The sequence below is a fragment of the Schistocerca nitens genome, chromosome 1 (genome assembly GCF_023898315.1).
Source record: "Schistocerca nitens isolate TAMUIC-IGC-003100 chromosome 1, iqSchNite1.1, whole genome shotgun sequence".
NCBI classification, from domain to species: Eukaryota; Metazoa; Arthropoda; class Insecta; order Orthoptera; family Acrididae; genus Schistocerca; species Schistocerca nitens.
The window spans coordinates 384,417,348-384,431,056 of record NC_064614.1 but is presented as its reverse complement, the minus strand read 5'-3'; the positions used below and the strand labels follow the sequence as shown (position 1 = coordinate 384,431,056).

The window sequence follows — 13,709 nt, the reverse complement described above, 5'->3', positions numbered from 1 at the left end:
GCTCATACCCCTGTAATAGACCTAGAATGAAAGACCTGTCCCATACATCCTCCTACCACCACATTCTCCAGTCCGGTCACTAACATCACCTATCCCATCAAAGGCAGGGCTACCTGTGAAACCAGTCATGTGATTTACAAGCTAAGCTGCAACCACCGTGCTGCATTCTATGTAGGCATGACAACCAACAAGCTGTCTGTGCATGTGAACGGCCACCGACAAACTGTGACCAAAAAACAAGTGGACCACCCTGTTGCTGAACACGCTGCCAAACATGATATCTTTCATCTCAATGACTGCTTCACAACCTGTGCCATATGGATCCTTCCCACCAATACCAGCTTTTCTGAATTGTGCAGTTGGGAACTTTCCATGCAGTACATCCTAAGTTCCCATAACCCTCCTGGCCTCAATCTTCGTTAGTCACTGTCCTCACCCATCCAGCCCCCTCCCTGTTCCCATTCCAGCACTACACAGCCGCCATTTCACTGCCACACCCAGTCTTTTAATTTCTTTTTATTTCTCTCCTTTCCGCTAGTTACCCCCTCCCCCCTCCGCACCTTCTCTCCTGCCCTCCGTCTAAACTGCAACACTTCACTGTCCGCCACTATACTATCCCTCCCCTCCCTGCCCCAGCTACCTCCTTATCCCCACCCAGTCGCCACTCCCATCATGCACTGGTGCTGCTGCTCGCCGGAGACTGCAGACATGTGTGCAAGTTGCGTTTGTGTGTGTGTGTGTGTGTGTGTGTGTGTGTGTGTGTGTGTGTGTGTGTGTGTGTGTGTACGTACTGCTGACAAAGGCCTTAATGGCCGAAAGCTATAATTGTGTGAATGTTTTTGTTGTGCCTATCGCGACTCAGCATCTCCACTATATGGTGAGTAACAACTTTCCTTCTGTGGTATCGTAATTTCTAGAAGGGAGATATGTATTGAACTGCAGTCAGGGCTGATGAACAAGTTTCTAGAAGGGAGACATGTATTGAAGTGCAGTCAGGGCTGATGAGCAAGTTTCCTTTGTGTGCTTCCCAAATGACAAAACACTGCCCCCAGATAAAATTCCTTATTTCCACACTGTACCTCTTAATATCAGACCTTGACATCAATCTCGAAATGCTGTTTTCTTTTTTTGAATCCTCTGGTGATGGGGTATTGCCCTGTTTGCAGGGCACTGTGAGGGACAGAAGGGTCATCCTCTTCTGGCAGACCGAGCGAGGTGGCGCAGTGGTTAGCACACTGGACTCGCATTTGGGAGGACGACGGTTCAATCCCGTCTCCAGCCATCCTGATTTAGGTTTTCCGTGATTTCCCTAAATCGTTTCAGGCAAATGCCGGGATGGTTCCTTTGAAAGGGCACGGCCGATTTCCTTCCCAATCCTTCCCTAACCCGAGCTTGCGCTCCGTCTCTAATGACCCCGTTGTCGACGGGACGTTAAACACTACCCACCACCACCATCTTCTGGCAGCGCAAAATGGCTGCTGGAGATCCGTCCTTGTGGGTCAAGCAACTCAAAGAAGGAAGAAACATTAGTAAAGCATCCTCTAGTGAGTAGTCAGCCTTCTTCATTTTCTCCTTGAAAGTCTGGACAAAGCATTCAGTGACCCCGTTCGGCTCTGGTTGAGATGATGAGCTGTGAGGGTGCTATATCCCATGGGTCGTGCAAAATGACTCAACCTCTTCACTAGTCAACTGGATGCCGTTATCTGCATCAATGGCTGTAGGGAGACTATCCACAGTGAAAATTAGTTCCAGAGCCCGGACTGTTTGAGGTGTTCCTGTATTGTTCATCCTGACAATGTAGCCAGTTTGTCCCCAGAAAGGGTCTGGTGTAGTCAAGGTATAGCCAACTCCAGAGCTCCATTACTCCAGGCCCAGGCAAAGAAGAGCATGGCAGTGCACTCCACATTCTCTCATCTGTGACCTGTATCTTGAACTGTGAAGCTCAGCTAATGAAAGAGATCCAATCCCTTGAGGTTAGCTGCTGTACATGATTGCGATACTAGAAGCAGAGCCTGCACTTTTTTGTTCTTCATGTCTGGGCAACCTTTAATGTGAATTGTCTGGTTGCTGTAACTTGTTAACTTGCCGTGAAAATTGAATAATTGTGGGGCAACAATAAAAGTGCAGGGTGTACGTGAAGTCTGGGAACACTTTCAATTATTTATTTCACAAGAACCAAACATTGTACACATATCATACATATGCCATTTTGAAGAGAAATCCTGAAAGTTTTTTTTCATGTATACCGCCACAACATATTTTGGTAATTTGCCGATAGTCAGCGCTAATCAAAAACATGGCAAGTGCCAGTGCGGAGCGAGGTTTCTGTGTGTTGGAGTTCGACAAAAACAAGTGTGCTACAGCTGTTCAACAGATGTTTAGAACCAAGTATGGCAAGAAGCCACCAGCAAGGAAGGCCATTTACCACTGGCACAACGAATTTGTTAAGACAGTTGCTTGTGCCCGGCAAAGAGAAGCAGACATCACACTGTGAGTGAAGCAAATGTGGAGCACGTACAGGAGACATTCGTAAGGAGTCCAAAGAAATTGGTGCGTCGTGCATCCCGTGAACTAGAAATGGCTCCAGTGACAGTGTGGAAAGTCCTGCTACAGAAGCTGTGAATGAAACCATTCGAATTGGAGCTAGGTGCAGAGGCATAATGATGATGACAAAGACAAGCGTTTTGAGTTTTGTTTGCAGTTGCAACAATTGAATGAAGGTGGGGATGACATTGATGATAGCTGAATTTTTGGCAATGAAGCCACTTTTCACACTAATGGGAAAGTGAACAGGCACAATTGTCGAATCTGGGATCAAAGCATCCATACGAATGCATTTAATTTGAGCGTGATTCCCCAAAGGTAAATGTTTTTTGTGCCTTGTCATGTCAAAAACTGTACGGGCCATTCTTCTTCACTGAGAGCCCTGTCACTGGATGCTTCGACATGTTGCAGCAATGACTGATGCCTCAAATGCAATCGGACTCTCCGTTCATCTTTCAGCAGGATGGGGCTCCACCCCATTTTCATCGTGAAGTTTGTGGGTACCTGAACATGGGGCTGCCACATCAATGGATTGGCCGTGCTACAGAAGGGCACAGCTGCTTCGTGAAATGGCCTCCCCGATCACCAGATCTCACTCCGTGTGACTTTTATCTGAGGGGTACACATTAAAGATCTGGTGGATGTACCGTCTCTACCATGTGATGTAGCAGAGCTCCAGGAGAGAATAGAGGAAGCAACTGACACAGTCGACTATGCCATGCTGGGACAGGTATGGCAAGAATTTGGTTACCATATTGATGTCTGCTGGGTCACTCATGGTTCGCATAACGAATGTTTGTAAAATACTTTCAGAGTTTCTCTTCAAAAAGCTATATGTATGACATCTGTACAATGTTTAGTTCTTGTGCAATAAATAATTGAAAGTGTTCCCAGACTTTATATTCACCCTGTGTATTTAGCACTATTTATGGTAGTTCTTTAGGACCCAGTGCCAAGTTGAAATTTCATGTTGCAACCATTGAGCTCAACATCTAACAACATTGCTTTGAAACTTCCTGGCAGATTAAAACTGTGTGCCCGACCGAGACTCAAACTCGGGACCTTTGCCTTTCGCGGGCAAGTGCTCTACCATCTGAGCTACCGAAGCACGACTCACGCCCGGTACTCACAGCTTTACTTCTGCCAGTACCTCGTCTCATTCTGGAAACATTGCTTTGTCACCTTAAGAAAGAATACTATAAATTTTATTTTGAAAATAGTGAATACCAGATTCTTACTCATCCACTATACACTGGGCATCACTGGTGAAAGCAGAGTACTTGATGGTGTCGTTTCCGTAAACAAACTTCTGCCTTATGATCACTTTAGAAGACAGATGTCAAACAGACTTAATGGAACAACTTGATTTGACCCTGTTTGGAGGTGTGGAACTGTCCTTAGATCCATGACAGGTTTTAATATCATGTTGACCGTTGTGACTGAAAAATGTGCCACAACTATGAAAATATGTCTGAAAAGCCTCAATTCCTCTATGTTTGAGAGCTTGCTCTGTTATCTTAGTGTGATCAGATACTCGAATAACTGAAAAACACTTCACCAATGTTGGATTAATCAAGTGAATAAGATCATTGCACAGTCCTGCATCTGGAGTATGAACAGTAAGGATATTCGTAACCACTGTACTCACATAAGAAAGATTACAGTCCTGGTATTTGGTCTTGAATTTACAATCCTGAGTGAGACTTTGTAGCAAGTCATCTCTTTGCTTAATTGATTATGCTGGTTTCTTACATGTACTGTAAAATTTATGATGTACTGCTCCTGCAGTAGTTGCAGGGGCAACAGTCTGGATGACTGACTGATCTGGCCTTGTAACATTAACCAAAACGGCCTTGCTGTGCTGGTACTGCGAACGGCTGAAAGCAAGGGGAAACTACAGCCGTAATTTTTCCCGAGGGCATGCAGCTTTACTGTATGATTAAATGATGATGGCGTCCTCATGGGTAAAATATTCCGGAGGTAAAATAGTCCCCCATTCGGATCTTTGGGCGGGGACTACTCAAGAGGATGTCGTTATCAGGAGAAAGAAAACTGGCGTTCTACGGATCGGAGCGTGGAATGTCAGATCCCTTAATCGGGCAGGTAGGTTAGAAAATTTAAAAAGGGAAATGGATAGGTTAAAGTTAGATATAGTGGGAATTAGTGAAGTTCGGTGGCAGGAGGAACAAGACTTTTGGTCAGGTGATTACAGGGTTATAAATACAAAATCAAATAGGGGTAATGCAGGAGTAGGTTTAATAATGAATAAAAAAATAGGAGTGCGGGTTAGCTACTACAAACAGCATAGTGAACGCATTATTGTTGCCAAGATAGACACAAAGCCCATGCCTACTACAGTAGTACAAGTTTATATGCCAACTAGCTCTGCAGATGATGAAGAAATTGATGAAATGTATGACGAGATAAAAGAAATTATTCAGGTAGTGAAGGGAGACGAAAATTTAATAGTCATGGGTGACTGGAATTCGTCAGTAGGAAAAGGGAGAGAAGGAAACATAGTAGGTGAATATGGATTGGGGGGAAGAAATGAAAGAGGAAGCCGCCTTGTAGAATTTTGCACAGAGCATAACTTAATCATAGCTAACACTTGGTTCAAGAATCATAAAAGAAGGTTGTATACCTGGAAGAATCCTGGAGATACTAATAGGTATCAGATAGATTATATAATGGTAAGACAGAGATTTAGGAACCAGGTTTTAAATTGTAAGACATTTCCAGGGGCAGATGTGGATTCTGACCACAATCTATTGGTTATGAACTGCAGATTGAAACTGAAGAAACTGCAAAAAGGTGAGAATTTAAGGAGATGGGACCTGGATAAACTGAAAGAACCAGAGGTTGTCGAGAGTTTCAGGGAGAGCATAAGGGAACAACTGACAGGAATGGGGGAAAGAAATACAGTAGAAGAAGAATGGGTAGCTCTGAGGGATGAAGTAGTGAAGGCAGCAGAGGATCAAGTAGGTAAAAAGACGAGGGCTAGTAGAAATCCTTGGGTAACAGAAGAAATATTGAATTTAATTGATGAAAGGAGAAAATATAAAAATGCAGTAAATGAAGCAGGCAAAAGGGAATACAAACGTCTCAAAAATGAGATCGACAGAAAGTGCAAAATGGCTAAGCAGGGATGGCTAGAGGACAAATGTAAGGATGTAGAGGCTTGTCTCACTAGGGGTAAGATAGATACTGCCTACAGGAAAATTAAAGAGACCTTTGGAGAGAAGAGAACCACTTGTATGAATATCAAGAGCTCAGATGGCAACCCAGTTCTAAGCAAAGAAGGGAAGGCAGAAAGGTGGAAGGAGTATATAGAGGGTTTATACAAGGGCGATGTACTTGAGGACAATATTATGGAAATGGAAGAGGATGTAGATGAAGATGAAATGGGAGATAAGATACTGCGTGAAGAGTTTGACAGAGCACTGAAAGACCTGAGTCGAAACAAGGCCCCGGGAGTAGACAACATTCCATTAGAACTACTGATGGCCTTGGGAGAGCCAGTCATGACAAAACTCTACCATCTGGTGAGCAAGATGTATGAGACAGGCGAAATACCCACAGACTTCAAGAAGAATATAATAATTCCAATCCCAAAGAAAGCAGGTGTTGACAGATGTGAAAATTACCAAACTATCAGTTTAATAAGTCACAGCTGCAAAATACTAACGCGAATTCTTTACAGACGAATGGAAAAACTGGTAGAAGCGGACCTCGGGGAAGATCAGTTTGGATTCCGTAGAAATGTTGGAACACGTGAGGCAATACTAACCTTACGACTTATCTTAGAAGAAAGATTAAGAAAAGGCAAACCTACGTTTCTAGCATTTGTAGACTTAGAGAAAGCTTTTGACAACGTTAACTGGAATACTCTCTTTCAAATTCTGAAGGTGGCAGGGGTAAAATACAGGGAGCGAAAGGCTATTTACAATTTGTACAGAAACCAGATGGCAGTTATAAGAGTCGAGGGGCATGAAAGGGAAGCAGTGGTTGGGAAAGGAGTGAGACAGGGTTGTAGCCTCTCCCCGATGTTATTCAATCTGTATATTGAGCAAGCAGTAAAGGAAACAAAAGAAAAATTCGAAGTAGGTATTAAAATTCATGGAGAAGAAGTAAAGACTTTGAGGTTCGCCGATGACATTGTAATTCTGTCAGAGACAGCAAAGGACTTGGAAGAGCAGTTGAACGGAATGGACAGTGTCTTGAAAGGAGGATATAAGATGAACATCAACAAAAGCAAAACGAGGATAATGGAATGTAGTCAAATTAAATCGGGTGATGCTGAGGGAATTAGATTAGGAAATGAGACACTTAAAGTAGTAAAGGAGTTTTGCTATTTAGGGAGTAAAATAACTGATGATGGTCGAAGTAGAGAGGATATAAAATGTAGACTGGCAATGGCAAGGAAATCGTTTCTGAAGAAGAGAAATTTGTTAACATCGAGTATAGATTTAAGTGTCAGGAAGTCGTTTCTGAAAGTATTTGTATGGAGTGTAGCCATGTATGGAAGTGAAACATGGACGATAACCAGTTTGGACAAGAAGAGAATAGAAGCTTTCGAAATGTGGTGCTACAGAAGAATGCTGAAGATAAGGTGGGTAGATCACGTAACTAATGAGGAGGTATTGAATAGGATTGGGGAGAAGAGAAGTTTGTGGCACAACTTGACTAGAAGAAGGGATCGGTTGGTAGGACATGTTTTGAGGCATCAAGGGATCACAAATTTAGCATTGGAGGGCAGCGTGGAGGGTAAAAATCGTAGAGGGAGACCAAGAGATCAATACACTAAGCAGATTCAGAAGGATGTAGGTTGCAGTAGGTACTGGGAGATGAAGAAGCTTGCACAGGATAGAGTAGCATGGAGAGCTGCATCAAACCAGTCTCAGGACTGAAGACCACAACAACAACTGCTCCTGCTAGAATCCTGTTCTCAAAATATCCTAATTAGTCCTTTACTTCTGTATACTCCAACTCACAGGAAAGATTTGCTGCACTGAACTATAGTCTAGAGCCTAGCATTTGATAATAAGGCTGTAAACTGTTGCTCTAGCCTGTCTATGTAGTTGGTTCTCTGTTCGTTACTTGGTCAAATGGGTGGAATGCCGGTGGTATCCACTTCCCGTTCCTCCAACCATTGTAGCAACTTTTCCTAGGCAATGCCCAACACCATAGTAGCATTAATGGACTGAAATAGGTTTATTATTGGCAACACAAAATCGGCTTTCTGTGCCATCTTGAATGTATTATCAACAGGTTATTAATTGTTCTTGGCCAACTTGAGAGCATAATAAGATAAGGCATTACCAAAAGTTCCAACAATAAGAATGTCCAACAACAATGTTTCAACAAGAAAATTTGAACAAGAAAATGCCCCACAAGAATTTTCCAACAAGAAAATTTGCAAATGCCATGGTTCAGAACAGAACGATCTCTAAGTCCACCAAGCCCTCTGTCTTGAACACTGTAAAACAGAAAAACAAAGGAAATTTACTGTCTGTGCATCATCGAAACTGGAAATGCTATGTCGGTGTGATCCACTCAGTTTCTGCTGACGTATGCTCTCTTCAGTGGCTGCCTGTGAGTGCACTTTCCGTTTCCAGACCGGCAACTGTTTACTGTGAGTGTTGCGTTGGTTCGTTAAGCCGTATCACTGCATCCCTGTTGTATGGGTTCTGCAACACTGCAACACACAAATAATTTGTTCCAGTACATGAACATTTATTTATTGCAACACCCACAAAATGTAGTTACAGTTCATAATAAACACACACGAATCTGCCCAGACTGAGAACTAAGTGCCATAAATGAACCGCCACTTCCTACAGTAAACACCTCTCTAGAGACAGTCTGTTACCACATCGCTGCTAAGACGTGGTGGTACCTTTCCACATGGGCTGTTTATTATTGGGCAGCAGACTTCAGACTGGTAGCAGCTCTCTACAGAGTGTCACTGCCTGGATAGCTGATGCCCTCTGACCAAGAACTGGTGACGACAGGCTCCAATTGACTGATGATAAACTGCTAGTTGCCAAGGAACTTTGGACCCTTGGCTCCATTGATGATGAACTCCACTCATGCACTGTTGCTGACTTGCAAGTCACAAAGCTGTGTGGATTACTATACTGAATCCGGCACCCTTGGCTCCGCAGATGGTGTGATGTCATTACTGTGCAAAATTGGCGTGCGTGTTGAGATGTTATGAAATAGTATGGTCGTTGCTGGTGGTATGTGGGGACAGTTGCCGAAGTCTGTATCAGTCTTAATCTTCCATTGGTGTAGGCACACTGACATGCTACTGTGATGGAAGGGTGGATTACCTGGTGGGGGTAGTGCTGCAGAATACAATAATTTTTTAAGACCGTAAATAATTGACAATCATCTAGCTATTCCCAAGGACTAAGATTTGGCATATTGGACAGACATACACTGATATGGAAGGTAGGTGAAACATATAATGGACTTAATGAATGGGAGGAGATTGGGCATTCTAGTATCATCAGAAACCAGGTGGGAGGATAAAGGAAGTGGGGAATTGAGGTGTGGGTATACGCTGTACTGGAGTGAGAATGAGGAAGATAGAAGACGGGTAGCGGCACTAGCTATGAGAGGAGGGTTGAATGAGAAGGTGAAGGGAATAAGCAGTAAGATGGTGAAGGTCAGAGTGAGAGTGAAAGGGAAGGATAAGGAAATACTCTAAGTGTATGCTAAAGAGGAGGAAGACTTTGAAGAGGTAATGCAGAGTCAGCTACTGGACAGAAGATTGTAATACTGAGGACTTACATGCACACTTGGTTGAGGAAAGAGAAGGGTTTGAGGAAGTATTGGTAATCAGAGGGTGAGAAAGAAGAAAACAAGGAAGGGCAAAAAATGTTAGATTTTTGTGAAGTTAAACTAGCAGAAGTAGAATTGATAGAGTAATGATGAGAGGGTGAGAGAAATTTTGAAAGAAAAATCCATGCCAGAGACTGCAAAAGAGACTAAATTAAAAAGATTGAGCAATGGCAGCATACTGAGACAGACTCCTGAAATGCCAATAGAAGGCAAGAGACCTAGAAAAAGATCAAGAGATTGATGGATCATTGGAGTGACGGAATGCGTGGTAAAGTGAGGAGAAGACTGCTACAGGGCAGAGGGAGAAACATGGTAGAAGGACAGGAAAAAAATGAGAGGATTGTGTTCTGACCAAAGCCAACCAGGGTCTAAAAAGTGTAGAAGATGCGGTAATGGTAATGGTGATGATGATGATGATGATGATGATGTTTTTAGCACTTCCACCCTTTTCCACCCAGCCCAGTCAATATATAGAAATATTATAAATAATTCATTTGTTTTCAAAGCCCTAAATTTTCCAAAGTATTACATGTACAAATCTGACTGATACGTGAATAGAAACAGGAACTCACCAAGTTTGCATTGTATGGTTGTCTCTGTAAATGGAAAAGTATTGGCCAACCAAATGTGTCAGATGTAACTGTAGAGAAGGTGAGAGGAAGCTTCATACACAGTCCAAAAAATCAATGATCCATGCAAGCCAAAAACTTGAAATACCATAGCAAACTGTGTGGAACCTTTTGCGATGGTGACATTTCAGATCATACTGTCTGCAGCTCATGCAACAATTAAAACTGTAAGATTATGGCTGGTGCCTTCAATTTTGAATCACAATGCAGGACTTGAGGATGAACATTTCCCCTCCAAGACGATATTCAGTGATGAAGCAATCTTTGATCTTGCTGGAAAGGTTAATCACCCCAGCATGAGAGTGTGAGGCACTGGAAATCCTCATGTAATTGTGCCCCATGAACAAGATTCACTGAAGTTAATGGTGTCTGTGCAATGTCACAGACAAAGCTGTATGGGCCGTTATTCATCTATGAGAATTATGTGACGGGTCTCATAGTTTGGTATGTTGCAGTTTAGTTGTTTCCACAACCTACTACTGATTGCAAGAATTTCACCGTACAACATGACGGGGTACCCTTCATTGGAACATCATTGTTTTTCACTGCCAAAATGATGGACTCGTGCATCCATAGATATGGCAAAGTGCTGAAGGTGGTGTGGTGCTGTTCCCTTGACCCACCAGGTCACCTGATCTAACACTTTGTAACCTTCTTCATTGGAGGTACATTAAGGATTGTGTTTATGTACCCCTGCTGCCAAGAACACTGGAACAGCCCAGTGAATGCATCAATGCTGTTGTGATAATCGTTGACACGATCTTGCTTCAAAGATATGGACTGAACTTGACTACCACTTGAACACGTTTCATGTGACCACAGGGGTACTCACAGAACATTTGTAGAATGCAAATTGCAAACTTGGTGAGTTTACAGTTCTATTCATGCATCATTCATAATTGTACATGTAATATGTTGGAAAATATAGATCCCTGAAAATGAATGAATCATTTATAGTAACTGTGCATTATAAATATGATTTACTCAAGAAGAGAACTGGCAGTTTGTGAGGGATTTCAAGTGTCATTTGGATGCACTGATTTTTCATTATAATAGGCCATCAGAAAACTTAAAATTATATAAAACTTAATTTGATTCCTGAGACAGAGGGCATGGCTGATGGCAAAGGAATGATGTCACTAGCCACTGGGATAGAAGACACAACCTTGGCTGAAGGTAGGTAGCTGTGCTGAGTTGGTTAGGCCAGTGATTCTGACTTTTCAGTTTTATAAAATCAACTGTTGTCAACGCAGACTAAGCCAAATGGAATGCATGTTTATTTTTGCGCCGAAAAATAAGAAATGAAGATTTCTCAAAATTTTTGTTTGTTATGAAGTTATGGTTGCCTCAGAAATAAAGTGGATCCATGAACCTGCTGTTCTGGACACCCAGTGACCACAAGATTGGTATATCTGCAGAAGTTGTGGATTTGAGAATCTGTTGATGCTCGCTTTTGATTACCTAAATGATGAAACATTGATAGATTTCAAGGACAGGCTGATTTCCATCCTTATCCTTCCCCTATTCAAGCTTTTGATCCATCCCTAATAACCTCATTGGTGACAGGATGTTGCTCTGTCATTATCGCTGTGAGGATGTGTGTATATTGAATTTTTCTGTGACTTCTGAATGGGAGCACAAAAAATATTAAGTTTCTTGTGATAATTTCAGATCTGCTTTACCAGACTGCCTTTAATGCCTTGTGCCTTCTGACTCGTGAATCTGTAAACCGTGCTAAGATTCGACATGCTGGAGGACTTGCTGTTCTTTTAAGTGCCTTGCATCGTGGGACAGAACCAATAGCAAATGCTCAGAGGTTAGTGATACATGTATCTTTTTAATAAAGACTTTTGTACAAACTTTGATAGAAAATATTGTGTTTCCATTGCAACTACAAGTACCAGTGTAGAATGCTTAATGACTGTCTAATTATTGCTATAGCTGTAGTGCAGTGAAACATCTTGACAAAGTACATTTGTTCTCATAAAATATATCTTTGTAGCAGTGGCAGTAGAAATAGGAGAATGGGCGAGGTGGTGCAGTGGTTAGCATACTGGACTCATATTCGGGAGGATGACGGTTCGTACCTGCATCCGTCCATCCTGATTTAGGTTTTCCGTGATTTCCCTAAATCATTTCAGGCAAATGCTGGGATGGTTCCTTTGAAAGAGCATGGCCAATTTCCTTATCCATCCTTCCATAATTCAATGGGACCAATGAACTCACTGTTTGGTTCCCTCTCCCATATGAGCCAACCAGTAACAGGAGTAGTACATTGTTTTGTTTGTCATTTTACAACAACACATGTTTTGTCAGCTTTATACTGAGTAAAAATGTTGTGTATATACGTATAAAGCACAAATATACCTATAAGCGACAAACACACACACAAACAAAACTACAGCATATGTAAAGAGTAGCCCAGTTCAAAATCAAAGTGTGTACTGAGTGTTGTACCAACAATAAGTGGTTGAGCTGCAGACAGATTTTTTACATATAGACCCAGCAGTACCTTCTCATGTGGGACTAGAGAAAGCAGTGTTATGTTGAACTTAGTCAGGGAACAGCACTCAAACAAAGTAGTAGATAAAGACAAATACATTCCAATATTTCTCGTAGCCACAGTACCAGCTTGTGACTGAATTTGAATCGGCACTAAAGTATCTAATTTTGGCGAAATTCACATCTATTTTTTTTTTTAATGATTATATGTTCAAATTTAAAAGGTTACTACACTATGTGACTGAAGACAAAGTTTTACTGCTTTGAAATTGACAGTTAATAAAATTGGTGATTGTGGAGCTTTTTAACTGGAATGTTCATGTTTGCAAAATTTTCAACAGATCTTTTCCAAAATGATCTTTACCTTTTTATTTTGGTTGCTTTTAAGCTTTCAACAAATGGATGTTCCTGTCGAGAAGCATTTTCCTGCCAGTGAGCTGAGTGCTTCTCTCTAACATTATTTTTCTTTACCCACCCAATTTGATAATTACGAAATCTACTAAATATTAAGTTCGACATTTTGTGGGCATTCCTAGTCATGCGACTCTTACTTGTCACTACAGGTTAAACCAATTAGGCACTTAGGGTAAACGTCGAAACAAAAATAACCCTATTTGCCTATTATGGAAAACATTTTGGTGTGGTTAAAATACATTGAGACATTTGTTTTTCCTGTCAATGTAGTGCATAGCATGGGCACTATAAACCGAAAGTAAGACCACCAGAGGGGGAGGAGAGATGTTGGGCAACAAGTACCACCTCCATCTTGTAAGACAGCAGCCTGCACCTGTTTTCTGTGTATCTGTGAAAGCAGGATTGACACATGGTCAGAGGGATTACCAGTCCCTCCCATTGTTTCGAAAATTGTAAATCAACTTTGCGATGTGTCAGAACTACTCATTTCACTCACTTCAAAATACGAAAAGAAAACAAGCAACACACTATACAAAGCATTGGGTAATGGCTACTACGCATTTGCTTAAATTGTTGGCAATGTCGTAAACGAGGTGGTTCAGACACAACTTTTACTGGTATTTGATGCAGCCACAGCCATCTAAAAGTGGCATATTAAAAGTCAGAAGTGCCCACACAAGGGCTTATAGTAACCTTTGAAATTTCGTTAACAGGCAGATGTATGTTTTTCCTATTGGACTAGGTTCATCAGCCGAGTCCAACTTCGCTTTATGT

The 13,709-nt window shown here is 41.9% G+C and overlaps 1 protein-coding gene across 1 annotated transcript in view; it reads left to right on the top strand.

Annotated features, from left to right (window-relative positions):
• LOC126249094 (armadillo repeat-containing protein 5-like) overlaps nucleotides 1–13,709 on the top strand; it is a 230,848-nt gene that overhangs the window by 62,478 nt on the left and 154,661 nt on the right. The window contains exon 5 of the mRNA XM_049950748.1: nucleotides 11,691–11,835. Within this exon, the coding sequence (XP_049806705.1) occupies nucleotides 11,691–11,835 (145 nt within the window). The remainder of the gene's footprint in view (nucleotides 1–11,690; nucleotides 11,836–13,709) is intronic.